This window comes from Fusarium poae, chromosome 1 (assembly GCF_019609905.1).
Source record: "Fusarium poae strain DAOMC 252244 chromosome 1, whole genome shotgun sequence".
NCBI classification, from domain to species: domain Eukaryota; kingdom Fungi; phylum Ascomycota; class Sordariomycetes; order Hypocreales; family Nectriaceae; genus Fusarium; species Fusarium poae.
The window spans coordinates 4,692,057-4,707,821 of record NC_058399.1 but is presented as its reverse complement, the minus strand read 5'-3'; the positions used below and the strand labels follow the sequence as shown (position 1 = coordinate 4,707,821).

Genomic DNA, 15,765 nt, shown 5'->3' with positions numbered 1-15,765 from the left:
AGCACACACCTATAGCTTTATCTCCTCTCCCCTTCTCCTCCCCTTTCTTCCCTTCTACAACCTCTTGCGAAGCATCCATCAACTTTCAATCCCCTCAGCGAAGAAGCACCCTAATCCCTTGGTCAGGGCCCCTTATTTTACGACACTCCCAAAGTCATGGCTACCATTCGTACCGATCTTCCAGGTCCCATCGGGGAGAAGAAGCTGGAGAAGAAGCCCATCAAGTTCTCCAACTTGCTTCTGGGCGCTGGTCTCAACCTTTTCGAGGTGACCACACTCGGTCAGGTAGGCTCAACTCAATACAAAATGTAAAGATTATTTGCTTACGCCCCGGCAGCCTTTGGAAGTAGTCAAGACCACTATGGCAGCCAACAGAGGTGACAGCATGGCTACGGCTTTGGGACGCGTATGGGCCCGTGGTGGTCCTCTGGGCTGTAAGCGACGATCCCCAGACCAACACCTTCCTGACATCTTGCTAACACACAGCCTGCAGTCTTCCAAGGTCTTATCCCCTGGGCTTGGATTGAAGCCTCCACCAAGGGTGCTGTCCTCCTTTTCGTCGCTTCCGAGGCCGAATACTACGCCCGTGCCGCCGGTGCTTCCGAGTTTGGTGGTGGTATCATCGGTGGTGTCACAGGTGGTGTTGCCCAGGCTTATGCCACTATGGGTTTCTGCACCTGTATGAAGACAGTCGAGATCACTAAGCACAAGCTCGCTGCCTCTGGTGTCAAGCCTCAGTCCACCTTCCAGACCTTCGCGGAGATCTACCGCAAGGAGGGTATTCGTGGTATCAACAAGGGTGTCAACGCCGTCGCTATCCGCCAGATGACCAACTGGGGTAGCCGTTTCGGTCTCAGCCGTCTCGCGGAGGGTTGGATGAAGTCCCTCACTGGTAAGAAGGAGCATGAGAAGCTCGCCACTAGTGAGAAGATCATTGCCAGTGCTCTCGGTGGTGGTCTCAGTGCTTGGAACCAACCCATTGAGGTTATCCGTGTTGAGATGCAGAGTAAGAAGGAGGACCCCAACCGTCCCAAGAAGATGACTGTTGGCAACACCTTCAAGTACATTTACGAGACCAACGGTATCAAGGGTTTGTACCGTGGCATTGCTCCCCGTATTTCTCTGGGAGTTTGGCAGACTGTCTGTATGGTTGCATTTGGCGATATGTAAGTGCCGCCCACATCGCTCACTTTTCTACCGATACTAACCGCATCCACTGCAGGGCCAAGGCTTATGTTGAGAAGGTGACTGGCGAGACCGTTACCGCTAAGCATTAGAAGGCGTTTTGGGAAATTTGGTTTCAAAATTTTGCTCGTGGTGAGCTCGATGCATGGATTGCCTTTGGTTCGAAATGATAACATGAGCTTGTAAAATGGCTTGTGTTAAGGGTCGCGCATATCACGTATTTGAGACGACCAATTATTTGCACTTGAGATAGATGAAAATAATTGCGCAATCTATTATGATCTATCCCAATTAGTAACAAGGGCGTAAATTGAAATCCAATATGATAGATCGTTAGCCACCGTAAGTTAAAATACCCCTCGAGTCCAGTATATATAACTATAAATCACTATCATATAACTTTTATAATAGTTAAACTGATTATTATATATATATTACGTTATTATTATTAATTTCCTTATTAAGTTAAAGTAAAATATTTAGTTAAGTAAAGTATTAAATATTTAAGTATTTTATTTTATTTTACACATTTAATTTAAAGGTTTCTTATAAAGTAGGGTTAAAAGTAACTTATTCCCTTATTATATATTCTATATTTATTCTATAGCGTCACCTAAAACGAAAGGACTATAGTTGTATTTAGTTAATTATATGCTGCAGTGTCTTAATTATACTCTTTACTTCTTGAACTTCAAGATTAACTTTTTTGCAGAGCATTCGTGTCTGGGCTTATGAGTTCTTCATATATAAAACCCCAATCTTCCTCGATACTCAGCAATGCCCCGGCCTTCACAAGACTATGTATTTCACTCCTCTCCAGCTGTTCCAGATTAAAGTCCCGCTTCTTATTCTCTGCGTGTACGGCTTTAAGACGCTCGTCTGGCGGTGCAGGAATCTTGACTCGACGTACAGAACGCCGTCGCTTACCGATACTATCGGCCTCGCTATTCTTTTGAAAGCGCTCGAACTCGGCAAGGAGGGGAGCGCCGGGGTCCTGGTTAAGATGGGCATCGCGACAAAAGAGGTTAGTTTCAGAATACCGAGGACCTTGAACGGCACCGATGACAGGGTTATTAGTGAGTTTAATGTATTGGGTGTCGAGATAGGTACGGCGGGCATATATGGCATCCTCAAGCTCCGAGTCGATGTCCATATCGTCTCCGTGTTCCGTGCCGGGTGGGTCCGGCTCCGGATGTGGAATTAGTGGTTGTGGACGGCGAAGTCGCCGTTTAGTGCCGGGCAGAGTCATAAAGTGGGACTCTGGCGCATCGCGCTCATCTATAGAGAGGATAAAACAACGACCAGTGGCATCACCTATCGCTAATTTTGAGGTATCAGGAGAGAAACCGCCCCAAGCAATAGGACCTGGTGCTGTAAGGATGTTTCGCACGAAAGGCTCCTTCAGCCTACGTACGTTCCACACCTTGACTACACCATCACTGGAACCTGTATAAAAACGGTCAAGACTTGTGTTCCATGCTGTAAACTTGACGCCTGTGTCCTCCTTCTCACGATCTCCATAGTACTCTTCGATAGGTTTTCCATGCGAGAGCGTGTGGATGGGCTTATCACCCTGCGCCGTATCCCAGATATAAACCTTGCCGTCAGTGCACGCGGCACTCACATAAGCGTGTCCACATGAGTTAGGAACAAATGTAAGCTCGTTAATGTCGGAAGCGTAGCAGTCAAGCGACTGATACTGGGCATATCCACCACCACCCAGACGTTCCTTATCGCGCTGGAAGATGTGAACTAGCGTCTTGACTTTGTGAGCGGTAATGCTTAAGCCGTTGGGTGTTGTTGCAGCGATAAAACTCTGTAATTTCGGGTGCCAGGCAACCTCGAAGACGTTGGCCGTTGAGGCTGTAAACACATTAATTCGCATGCCTTGTTCCGCATCCCACAAGATTATCTCTCCTGACGTCCTTTTGTCTTCTGGAATTTCCATATCATCCCCGCTGAAGCTTCGAGGAGAGTATCCGACCAAGAGCAAGTGTTGGCAACCCGGAGCCCTCCCCCATTGCATCGTTGCTGGGAAGTACGCCCACTTGTCTGACCCTTCAGCATCGGTTCTTGAGCAAGAGAAGGTCTGATACCTGCTGTTTCCCTCGTCCCCTCTTTCGACCGTATATATTCGTACAGCATCAGTTGGGGAGTCTGCTGCCGTCGCTACCCGGCCAGACTGATCCTTTGCGGCAGCGACAAAGTTAACGTTGCCAGTGTGTTGCCATGTAGCAATGACCTCCATGTGCACTCCCCGAGAGTCGACCCTCCAAATCTTGACCGTTTTATCAAAACTTGAGGTATAGGCTAAATCATCCTCCGCATTATAGTCAGATGAGACGACTGAAGAGTATAGCCAGGGGTCTTGGCTCTGCCGCATGGCCTCTGTCGAATTTTCTCCTTTTTCGACCCGGGGACGAGGTATTCGATGGTCGGGAAATGCACGCAGCGTGCCTTTGCTTGTCGAACAGAGGAGCAAATTTCCCGGTTTATTATATTGTTGGTTGTGCGTGTCAGAGTGGGTTGTCGTGCCGCACAAGAAGCTTTCGTTAGAGATCCAAGTGCCTGTAGTGACATCTCCAGCGCAATTCGTAAACTCCGCTACCACCTCCAAATCATCTTCACGCAGCGTCTTGAATTCTTGCTGAAAGTTCAGGTATTGGCGGGTCCGCTGGAATCCTTGATTTCCTGACATCTCTCGAGCCATCAGCAGAGACGAGAACCTGCTCGCCCTTCTCAACTGCCCTTGGCGCTTCTCAGTCTGTTGGTTCATAGGTTCACCAGTTAACGACAGAACTCGTGGAACTTCAACTACTCGTCCTTCCCAAAGATCCGCCCCAAAAGCATTCATATCACGCAGAGACCGTCCGTTTGGTGCAGGTAGAGATTGGCCTTCTAGCCTGACCCATTGCATCAGGGTTTCGAGAGTGGGCTCCAAGCGCTCGTTCCTAGATCGCGAAAGCTTTTCTGTGATCTCGGCGATCTCTTGGGGTGTAAAGTCGACATGGTATACGATTGGCTGTGTCGCTATACTGGCAATGCTAGCATCAACTGGAAATCTTGTACCTGCCTCGATTGCTTTGCGATGTTCCGCCGTAAGATAAGGCTTCTCGACAATTTGATAGAACCGATTTTGGGGGTTCGGTTCTCGGCGCTCTCGAGACTTGCATGGCTGTCGGTTGATATAATCTGGAATCTCTGGTTCCGGCACTCGCGGTGGTTCGTACGTGGTGAAAGTCAGAGCATGCGGCTCCCTAAATGTTCTTGACTCTTCAACAAGCTCGGGGTACTCTCTTAAAGCTTCCGCTTCTTCCAGCTCCGGCAACTCGTCCGAGTCTTCCGACAGTTCAATCACTTCCAGCTCCGGGGACTCTTCTGGCACTGCAGGTGCTCGAAATTGTGGCAGCCCTTCTGGCTCTCCAACTGCCTCTAGTTCTGGCAAGTCGTCCGGCTCTTCTGAACCTTCTGAGTCTTCCGACCCCTCAGAGTCTTCTGACTCGTCTGATGCCTCTGAATCTTCGAGTTCACGACGTTGTGAGACGATCGGCTGTATTGCTCGCTGTGGCAACCTCGGCTGAGGTGTCAAAAAGGGTGTAGGGGATACACGGAACTCCTTTAGCGACGTGTTAATGAAAAAAATGGCCTGATCTTGGAATCGGACTACTCACCGAGCCCTCTACAAGCTCTGCAACAATACTGCGCGCCTGAGACCTGAGAATACCCAGATCCGTCTCGCTCAGATAACCACAGGTTTCATCCCATCGTCTACGGAAGAACTTGCTTATACTGAGTACTGTAACTGCCTTAATGGCTTGCGATTAGCGTTTAAGCACGTTGCAGTAGGAAACTTCATTTATTTACCTTAATCGTGAGCGCATGAAGATGGTAATCATCACGCTTAAGGCCTGAGATTGCATTTTGGACGAGAGGATACACCTGTTCACGGAGACATTCCTTTACGCTGCGTTTACGCGGCAAGGGCTGCTCGACGCGTTGACGTTTTGATGGCGGCTCGTCGGTTTGCCTAAGGGTGTTTAGCAAAGGCAGAGGCGCTGTCGGCACCTGGCCATGGTTAAGCAACGATCTGGAGACCGTTGTAGTCAGCCCAAAGCTCATGAGGAAATAAGCCCAAGATCATGGATAGATAAAGGGCAAATCAAACGAGATGACGTTTAACGCGTAGTATAGAAAGATGACGGGGATATATAACTTACCCCATTGCCCCATTTAGCGTTGTTGCGGTGATAAGGTAATTAAAAGGCATAAAAAGGAGCGTAGTAGGCCTAAGGCGCGGAATAAAAATAATCCAGACTGCTATCTATAGTCAAAAGTAAGAAGATTAGTAATAATATAAGTTATAACTACTTTAAAGCTTAGATATAGTGAAAATATATTGAATAACTTATAAATTAAAAATAAACAAGACAAATTAAAAGTTTTTAATAAAGATATATACTTTATCATTTTATACTGAATATAAGATAAATATCAAATTAAGAATTGAATATTATAATTAAGTGCAATAGGAAGGGAAATTGAAATACAGTTATTAAGATTTATTTGCAAATACAAGCCTGACATAGATATGAGGATGTAGAAGATAGGTCACTGTAGTTCCTCAGAGCCTTATCTATCAATGTGAAAGGCAATTCAATCAGTTGTGATTGAATTGGTTGGCTTTTGGGTCTATTATAGCGTACAATAGAACGATAGCTTGACAAACCGGATAGAGTGCAAGACATTAAGAAAGGTGCCGCTGTGTTAACCAATTCAATCACAACTGATTGAATGGCCTTTTGCATTAACATGAATAGAAACTTACTGGCAATCCCAAAGGAGATACAAGCTTAATTGTAAAGACTAATAATAATGCAACAGTTTTCACATTGATATATAAGGGCTATAAGAGCGTCCTGCCCCTATATCCTTACAGGAATCAAGTTTTTCTGGCATAGCAATCTTAAACAGTTGTCTACTTTGCATTATAGTTATACTATACTAATTATATACAAGTTCAAGCCGCTCAGTAACCCTTGAACACATACGTAAAGCATTCCATGCAGCTACAACGCCAAAAAAAATCACATATTCGAGCTATGCTAAGATCTTTTATAGCTTGTTCTTTCCAATTGGCTCCTGAGCTGCAAGCTCCTCGTACATGCGGTCGATATGCTCTCGATAGGCCTTGGCGGCCTGGGGACGCTTCAGCTTCAGTCTGGCAGGGTTACAATGTTAGCTGATACGTTCTTATAGGGGAGTTGAAACGGGTTGGAAAACTTACGTAGGAGTAAATATGCCGTTGTCAATGGTGAAAGGATCAATATCAAGATGGACATTGCGCACTCTCTCAAAGCTGTTAAATTTGTGCTTCTTGCCAATGTCGTCGAGGACCTTGAGGAACTTGGCCTTCACCTTAGGGTTATTGGCTGCAACACGCAGATCCGCGACCTGGTTGGGGGTGATAGTCTCCTGCAGGATTTTGCTAGCGAATGGAGCAAAGCTCTCTACATCGATGCCGAAAATCGCGACCAACGAGGATTGAGTGCCGTCACCGTGAACGAAAGCCGCGTTGACCAGGCTGGTGCTACCCATGTAAACGTTCTCGATACGCTCAGGGGAGATGTACTCGCCCTGGGCGAGCTTGAGGACGTTCTTCTTGCGGTCGATGATCTTGAAGCGGCCCATCTTGTCCACCTCGCAGATGTCACCGCTGTGGAACCAGCCGTCAGCATCAAGGGTCTTGCGGGTCTCCTCATCATTCTTGTAGTACTCGCGGAAAATAACAGGACCGCGGAGGAGAAGCTCGCCACGAGGGTTTGGCTTGTCATCCACAGTGTAATCGAACTCGGGAACGGACTCGAGGCAGAGTTCCACACAGCACATGGGACCGCCGATGTTTCCAGTAGTGAAGTCGCCCCGGGCCTGGATGGAGCCGACAGCGTATGTCTCGGTCATGCCAAAGCCCTGTGCGAAGTGGTTGGCAAAGGCGGCACGCAGGAACTGCTGAACATCGGGATCAAGCTGGGCACTGCCACTGACCATGCTGTGAACTTTGTCCATGCCCACAGCGGCCTTGACCTTGGGAGTCCAAATTCGGTCGTACAAGAAGTGGGTGTTGGAAGCCTTTCCGGGCGGTAGTCGCATATTGGCTTTCTTGGTATCGATAACACGTCGGGAGAGAGCGCCACGGACACCATCGGCTTCGATAGTAGCGGTACGAATGGCCGAATTGAAACGGTTGAAGAGTCGGGGAACAGAGATGAAACCAGTGGGCTTGAGGATCTTCATATCGTCAACTAGGCCCAGGATGTCACCTCGGAAGAAACCAAGCGCAGCACCCTCAGCGACAGCAATCTGATCAATGAGTCGGCCGTAAATGTGGGCAAGAGGCAAATACGACATGTGAACGTCCTTGGGGCTCACGTTGCCGTTTGTTCGGCCACCTGCGATAGCAGAAACGGCGTTTCCGTGGGTGATCAAAACACCCTTTGGGTTACCGGTAGTACCAGAGGTGTAGTTGATGGTGCAGATATCCTCTCGGGTAGGGGGCTGAGGCGCACGTCCAGACTTGGCGCCAATTTCCTCAACCTGAGCCATGGAAAAGATCTGAATTCCATGATGAGAAGCAATCTCATTCAGGACCGATGCTTTGGTGTGAGAAGCCAACTCACCCTGCTCAAGGGGATCGAGAGACACGATGAGTTTCAGGCCTGGAAGCCGAGGCGACATCTTGAGAAGAACAGGGATATGGGGAAGAGAGCAGACAACGCAGGCGACTTCGGCATGGTTGATGATGTATTCTGTTGTGTCGGGACCGAGAGTCTCGTAGAGTGAGACTGAATACAGGGATTGAGAAGCAGCGCCGAAATCTATATAAGGGCATGTGTTAGCAATTGCAACCTCAAATCACCTTTTTGTATGCAGGTTCAAGGCGTATGATCCTAGATCCATGATGCGACGCCGTGACCACGAGGGGTAGGGGCAGCCTTACCAGCGATCTGCCACTCGGCTCTGTTCTGCGACCACAAACCGACACCGTACTTCTCGGGCGCATAACCAATGCCCTTGTGAATCTCAACAAGACCAGCACCAAAGTTCTTCCTTCGGACGTCAAAATCGGCGTAGGTGATCCAGTCGTACTTGTCCTCCCACTGCTGAGTCGCCTGGTTCCAATGGCGGGTTCCGAGACATTTGGAATTGGGCCACTTGCGCGCACTCCTGTTCAAGATGTCGTGTGTCGAGTTGATATCAGGCTCGAGGGAAGTAACAAGAGGGCCATCGCCAACAGCCCAGTGCCGATAGGCGGCGGTTCGGTTGGGCCTTTCGGTTCCGGCGACTGGCACGCCGTAGGGACGACCAGGAGGAGGAACTGTAGTGAGTTTCTTGTACTGAATATCGTAGTCTTTTTGTGTTTGGAGCGCCATCGTGGATGATGTTGGTTTCCTTTGGTAAAGTGAATGGTTACAGTCGAGCGAAGCGAGGCAAGACAAGGTCAAGACAAAGAGATAAGTGGCACAAGAAAGATGCCGAGTCGCTTGGAGAGGCGGGGAAGATGGTTGAAGCTGTTGGCCAAGCGAGAGAGCAGGAGGCGGAAAAGGGACGTGGAATGCAGGTATTCGGAGGAACACAAGCACAAAAGTAAGGATGAGCGAGTCCCTTGCAGACGGGTGGACGGACTGTTGGATATCACGAGGCGCAAAAGACGAAGGAGTAGGAAAAGTATAAAAGGGAAAAGATGACGAGGAGTCAAAGAGGAACAGGTTTAGCTTTTGAGGGATTGGCAAAGATTGAATTACTACCTTAGGTAGTAGGTAGAATACCTGGTAGAGAGTAGAGCTGTCTACGCCATAGGCTTTGAAGAAGAAGTCCCACTGGCTGAGGGAAGGGAAAGTGGATGATGGGGGACCGAGGCGCGCCGCGACACAGAGTCACGTAAAGTGCTTGTGCCTCGGCAGCCCCAGATTTCGTGGAGTAGCACTGCAGAATAAGGAGTAGCGTCACCTGGGGGAATTTCTTGTATCCCTGATTCCCCGCGATAGTTGATTAGGGAGAAGTTGGTTGCGGGACATGGACTTTGTTCAGTCAAGTGAGCCGAGGATGTTTGATATTGAGAAATGCAGTTGTCCGTATGCAGTTCGTTGGATTAGATCCTTGTTAAAGGCTACTCCGTACTACCTCTACTTTAATATGCGGGGGGAAGAGAAATGTGAACGTCTTTTCTTGTGTGACATTCAAAGTTTGTCCTTTTTTCAGCTCATCAACATTTTGTCCTCATGGGTCTGGACTCACATGCACCAAAGTCATTATGCTCAATATTATCAGCAGCCAAGAATAATAGGTACGGCTGAGTGGTAATACCGTACGGCACATGCAGTAATATGTCCATACCTCCCATCATCCGCTGAACTCGTCAGCACCTTGTTAACCCCAATCCATTTCATGACTGGCCACAGGTCAAGACGCTAAGAAGGTCCTCCCGAAGACCTGGAGATCTCTTCTTTACCTTGGGTCCATCTGTCCAAACAAAACATGTCTTTGCCCCCCCTTTGAGAGCAAGTCCGGTTTGCTCGGGTCGATTTTTTTCGGTTACATGTGAATTCGCATCAACCGATAACGATACCAGCACAGAAAAGGTGAATGAGAGGAAAGGGACAGAGAATGATTAGTACAAAAAATTGCCTAGTGACAAGTTCTTGTGACCTCTTCTATATGACTAGTTTTTATCGGTAGCTGACCATTCCAATGGTAGCATGTTTTCTATGTTTTTGCTTGGTAGTTTCCCTATTCAGAGTCTCATCTCTACACTGGTAATAATGCATGGCCCACGTATAATTCCGTATCCGACCGAGTCATTTTCTGCTTACTATTTATACAGAGGTCCAGTTGTTGGATACAGTCAATGTCAATTTTTGATGACTTTTCTTTTTCAGCGACACGTGCACCTGTACAGTATTACAGCAACGGTCCAGGTAGACAGGCAGACAGGTAGACAGATAGTACAGCGTTATTGGCAGTCTGAGCCATGCCGATCACCATCATGCATGTACCTTCGTCATCATAGAGAGTCATCGTGTCTCAGAACTGAATCGCCTATGCTGCATATCACGAGCGTCGCAATCAACACTCGTTTCAGCAATGACTTACTTCCCTTTGGTTGAGTCGTTTCTTTGATTGTGGTTCAAGCAGTCATATATAGCCGGATCAAAAAAAAATGACATTAATGGTCAATAAATTATTAAACTTTTTAACGGTATTGATCTAACCGGTATCCATCATTTACCATTCAAGAATAAACTTTTTGTACTCAACGCAATGCATAAACGAAGATCTTCCGAGATCTTCATACGGTAAATCCGTTGGTGTTGTTAAAATTACGGATGTTTTAGTTACAGCACCGGCACTTCTTCGCATAACTCAACTTGCTCTGAAAATAGCCGCCAAAATGTTACTATCGACTCTCTCAACGCATAACGAAAAAAAGAGGAGCCTACCCCTGGTTTCTTAATTGGTTTTGGTTTGGGAAGCAACGACTGTTTCATATTTTGAACGTGCTCGCCTTGTCTCAGGGCCCCCGTCGTCCAAACGTTACCTGATGCAACATTGCAACAGTGTTTCCCTTGTCTATAGTTTAAGAAAGAGTGCAAGAAATAAGGCTTTGCTTTGACCTTCTGCAGTAAAGTTTTGGATCATCTAAAAAAAGATCATCCTTCTGTTTCTGTTGATTTGCTGTTTCTCTTAGTGGCCCCTTCCCTGACCGGGTCCACAGGCGGTCTCTTTCTCGGGGGCATCTCCTCTGGATCGTCCATGCCCCCACAGGCCTCTTTTGATTTATATTAGTAGTCTATGGGCAGTTTCCCACGCTTTGCCCATCGGGCCTATTCCACACGAAGACCTCTTATTCCTCTCTTTTTTCATCCCATTTCTGATCTGGCTTATCCTCAGGGTACTTTTTTCTTTCTTGTTCTTTTGTGATTTCAACTTTGCGCATATTGATTATCTGCTGCATTGGTATCTATTGCTAAAACTCTTATACAACTCACATTCTCTTACTCTCGCTCCCCTACAATATTATCATGATGGGTCGCGTCGCTTTTATATCTCTGCGAGTCCTGCAGCTGGCCCTATCTATAGCGAGCATCGGCTTGAGCTCATATGGTGCGTCCCCACAATCGACTTGGGATGGATCCGTGAATGAATGGGAAAGCTAACTATCTTCAAGTTGTCCACGATTATGACCGCAGAAGTCGAGGCTCAGCGCCTTCACCATTTTCCTACCTCTTGACCTCGTCCATCGTTTCCATCGTCTCCGTCGTCTACCTCACGATCGCTCCTCTGTTTGTCCCGCGCCTCTATCACCAATACGCCGCCGTTGTCGTCGAGGCCATCAATGCTGCTCTTTACTTCGCCGGTTTCATCGCCATTGCTGTATTCATCGGGTCGCTCATCATGTGTGAGGGAACCGTTTGCTCATGTGCACGCGCCGATGCCGTTGTTGCTGCTGGCCAGTTCACAGCGTGGATTACGACAACGGCCTTCACAGCCAAAGAGCTGTTCCAAAGGACTTTCCAGGAACCCAAAAAGGACATCGACAGCCGAGAAATGGGCCAGGCATAAATGAGCATGACGGGCGCCTTGAGAAACGGCACAAATTATACATGTTTTAGTGATGAAATAAACCTAGGATACAGGAAAGGATAAGACTAGAGGAAGGCTTTTTACGACAGGCGTCTGGGCATTTTTTTATTTTGTTTCTTCAGGAAAGGGATACTGGCAGTGCCTTTATCGATTGGACGGCCTGGCCATGCTGTCAAAGGAGTATATCGGCGTGGATACCCAACCCAGCCTCCTGTCTGAGATGGGAACATATTATATTATATATCGGGGGTAATTGGAAACTCTGGCGTTTTCTGTTCTATCTTTTAGTCATCTGGAATCTCGGCTAGATCGAATTACTCGAACGTAGACCAGAAGAAAAGTTGGGCCAGACTGGCTTCTGGTTCATTCAACATGTTGGCTACTTCTCTTAACTCCCTTCGCGCGAGGTATAGCACGAAGCGTGTAAAACGACCGTAGAACCGACAATCGACAAGACTCGAGAACTGGTGGCATATCAGAATCGAATAGGAAGCACTAATGTTGTACGAGAGAACATGTCAGGTGAGAGTCTGAACAAACAGCTGGGACCTCGACCTTAGTTACTCGGGTTTATAGTCGGCGCCGGATGAACGGGCCAGCTAGCAGCTTTTAGACAGGAGCCTTTTCTGTTTCTCGGTATAGCTTTGGGTATCTTTCCTTGTGCTACTGTGCGGGAATTGCATCATTAAACCCAGGCTTTGGGGGATTTGTATTATAATAGCCACAAGTTCATGCTCTTCTAGGCCGGTGAACTGCTTGAGAAGTGATGGGTTCAAATCATATCGGTATAATTTAGTTCTTACATCTGTCCAGAGGCTTTGTAGGTAACAGGTAAACAGTAAGCGGCTATAAACTATAAAGTCTCTGCCATTTTCGTTTTGTTCCTGATCAACCCCGCAAATCAAAAGCTTCTCTCAAAACCTACCTACAATTACTTGATGTCAGCTCTAATAACGGCATTGCCTAATAAAAACCTAAAGAATCCCCACCGATAGAAATTAGACAAGGAATAAACGGTTATCGGCGGTTATCGGATATAGCTCAATATCAAAGATCCAATGCCAATGCCAATGCAGGCGTTTAAACAAAAGAACGATGATTAAGCTTTGGGCACGGTACGTAGAAATGGTCATGACAACTCAACAGCGTGGGGAAGCGGAAATGGCGTGCTACGCGGGGTCTCTGGCCACTACGAGCCCATGCCTAAAAAGGCCCGGGATCCCTAAGGAGAGCTTGAAAAAGGGTCTAAGAGGTGTTTGTTGAAGGTGTGCTATGCCACTTAGATCCTGTGGTATGGTATCACGTCACTTTGGTAGTAGCAGTCTGGGCTACCTATGAGCTGAGAGAAGAGGAGAATCGACAAAAAGGTATATAAAGAGCAAGGCACAATCTGCCACAAACTTACACTCCTTCCTTCCCTCCTCTTTCTTGACTCCATAGACTGATCATCTTGAATTTCATTGCCTCATTACCTCTCCTTTTATTGCCTTGTCTTCATCATGTCGGAGGAACTTAGCAAGAACTTTGAGACATTGCAGCTCCACGCGGGGTACGTCTGCCTCGGCTCCGATCACGGAGTGTTGTTCAATACTGAAGCTATCTAAGCTATCTACACAGCAGTGTAGCTGCAATTGAGCAATACAATGCCGGATAATAAACTGTATAGACCACAATTGGACTAACTGAAGTCTACTAGAGCCGAGATTGATCCCACTACTCGCTCTCGAGCTGTCCCAATCTACGCCACAACTGTATGTTTTGGCAACACTACCATAAAGCTCAAATACATGGATCATTTACTAATAGCACTCACAGAGCTATGCCTTCAAGGACTCTGCCCACGGCGCCAGACTCTTTGGTCTCAAGGAGTTTGGCAATATCTACAGTCGTATCATGAACGTCAGTCAACCCACTTTGGACAGGCCAATACAAAAACATTACTCTGACACCTTTCCAGCCCACAGTTGACGTCTTCGAAAAGAGAATAGCCGCTCTTGAAGGTGGTGTCGCTGCCCTCGCTGCCTCTTCAGGCCAGGCAGCCCAATTCCTCGCCATCAGCACCCTTGCTCAGGCTGGCGACAACATTGTTTCTACTTCCAACCTCTATGGCGGTACTTATAACCAATTCAAGGTCTTCTTCCCTCGTCTCGGCATCAACACCAAGTTTGTAGACGGTGATAAGCCCGAGGATATCGCCGCTGCTATTGATGACAAGACAAAGGCTGTCTATGTTGAGAGTATCGGTAACCCCAAGTATAACATCCCTGACCTTGAGGCTATTTCCAAGGCTGCTCACGAGAAGGGCGTTCCTGTTATTGTAAGTTGTTAAACAAAATAGCCTGGCACATGGGATGTTCTAATTCATTATCAGGTTGACAACACCTTTGGTGCCGGAGGTTACTTCATCCGTCCTATCGACCACGGCGCTGATATTGTTGTCCACTCTGCCACCAAATGGATTGGCGGCCACGGAACTACCATCGGAGGCGTCGTTGTCGACTCTGGAAAGTTTGACTGGGGCAAGAACGCCGCTCGTTTCCCCCAATTCCACGAGCCCTCAGAAGGCTACCACGGCCTCAAGTTCTACGAGACCTTTGGCAACATTACTTTCATTATCCGTGCCCGTGTTGAGATCCTCCGTGATCTCGGCTCAGCGCTCAACCCCTTCGCCGCCCAGCAACTGCTTCTGGGTATTGAGACTCTCAGCTTGCGAGCCGAGCGACATGCTCAGAACGCTCTGGCTCTGGCACAGCACCTCGAGAAGAGTCCCTATGTCAGCTGGGTTTCGTACCCTGGTCTTGAGAGCCACCCGTACCACGAGACGGCTAAGAAATACCTGAAGAGAGGCTTTGGTGGTGTTCTCAGCTTTGGCGTCAAGGGTGGTGGTGCTGGCAGCGAAGTTGTCGATGGCTTCAAGCTTATTTCTAACCTTGCCAATGTCGGTGACGCCAAGACATTGGCTATCCACCCCTGGAGCACCACTCACGAGCAACTCTCCGATGATGAGAAGCGAAGCTCTGGTGTCACTGAGGTATGTTGCCTAATCCCTAACCCACCCATATCTAGCTAACAGTAAGCAGGATCTTATTCGAATCTCTGTTGGTATCGAGCATATTGATGACATTATTGCCGACTTTGAGCAATCTTTCAAGGCTGCTTCAGATGCTACCACCAAGGGCGAGAAGAAGGAGATCCCCCTTGGCGATAAGGAAGCCGAGGCTCCTCTTGCCCCTTGAATAGAGGCTTGACGTGTAGGCAAAGAAGGGTGGTTTTGGAATGATTTTGATGAAATACCCACTTAGGCTTCGAGAAATAAGAAAGGATGATTGTTCTACCAATTAGTTTGTTTGAACATATTTTTTGACATGCCAAGTCGCATTGAGCTTCCATTTGTCCCACGAACTTGACTACTATGTTAAACTTTGTACGTGTTATTAATACGTCACAAGCTTAGTTGCTGTAAGTCTCAGCGCTGTAGGATGTATATCCAACGCACGTAGGTAAGCATTAACAATCTCAGCGCAATCATTATTGACCTTTAAATCTTGAGCGCTACTCCATTTGTCTTGGCGGCTAACAACAACCATCCCTGGGGATCTCACTCGCTCCTCCTGGTGGCAAACGTGAAGAGGAATAACTCTGATTCCTCTCCATTCAAAAGATAAAAGTTAGACTGCTCACGTAAAATCCTATAGATCTTCAGTCCGCTTTAAAAGGTGACGTGCAGTACCTCTTTGATGGATTCTACTTCGTTGCGAGTATACAAGGTAGAACCACTATATCCGATGGTCGAAAGAATAACATATTCATGATGAGAGGTCTGGAGGGACTCGAGGGCTTTCGGTTGATTATATAGACGCAAGAAAAAGGTTCCGAACTGATACATTATTTAAATTTTCTTGATTCGCATCACTCGTAAGTTAAAATTGTTGTTAATGACAA

General features: G+C 47.4%; 5 protein-coding genes across 5 annotated transcripts; 3 read left to right on the top strand and 2 right to left on the bottom strand.

Moving 5' to 3' along the window:
• Positions 1–156: 156 nt before the first annotated feature.
• YHM2 (Mitochondrial DNA replication protein yhm2) lies at positions 157–1,277 on the top strand (the record flags this gene model as incomplete). The annotated part of the gene is made up of 4 exons (XM_044846130.1): positions 157–285; positions 338–434; positions 494–1,166; positions 1,223–1,277. The coding sequence occupies 4 exons, from the start codon at positions 157–159 to the stop codon at positions 1,275–1,277; spliced, it is 954 nt and encodes a 317-aa protein (XP_044712046.1).
• Positions 1,278–1,882: 605 nt separating this feature from the next.
• Positions 1,883–5,304, bottom strand: FPOAC1_001527 (uncharacterized protein; the record flags this gene model as incomplete). Its single annotated transcript, XM_044846129.1, has 3 exons — positions 1,883–4,801; positions 4,857–4,991; positions 5,050–5,304. The coding sequence occupies 3 exons, from the start codon at positions 5,302–5,304 to the stop codon at positions 1,883–1,885; spliced, it is 3,309 nt and encodes a 1,102-aa protein (XP_044712045.1).
• A 993-nt stretch (positions 5,305–6,297) lies between these two features.
• Positions 6,298–8,612, bottom strand: FPOAC1_001526 (uncharacterized protein; the record flags this gene model as incomplete). Its single annotated transcript, XM_044846128.1, has 3 exons — positions 6,298–6,403; positions 6,470–8,057; positions 8,180–8,612. 3 exons carry the CDS (start codon positions 8,610–8,612, stop codon positions 6,298–6,300), a joined length of 2,127 nt encoding a protein of 708 aa, XP_044712044.1.
• Positions 8,613–11,261: 2,649 nt separating this feature from the next.
• Positions 11,262–11,802, top strand: FPOAC1_001525 (uncharacterized protein; the record flags this gene model as incomplete). The annotated part of the gene is made up of 2 exons (XM_044846127.1): positions 11,262–11,343; positions 11,408–11,802. The coding sequence occupies 2 exons, from the start codon at positions 11,262–11,264 to the stop codon at positions 11,800–11,802; spliced, it is 477 nt and encodes a 158-aa protein (XP_044712043.1).
• A 1,520-nt stretch (positions 11,803–13,322) lies between these two features.
• FPOAC1_001524 (uncharacterized protein) lies at positions 13,323–15,059 on the top strand (the record flags this gene model as incomplete). Its single annotated transcript, XM_044846126.1, has 6 exons — positions 13,323–13,372; positions 13,520–13,574; positions 13,639–13,722; positions 13,781–14,140; positions 14,195–14,854; positions 14,904–15,059. The coding sequence occupies 6 exons, from the start codon at positions 13,323–13,325 to the stop codon at positions 15,057–15,059; spliced, it is 1,365 nt and encodes a 454-aa protein (XP_044712042.1).
• Positions 15,060–15,765: the final 706 nt, after the last annotated feature.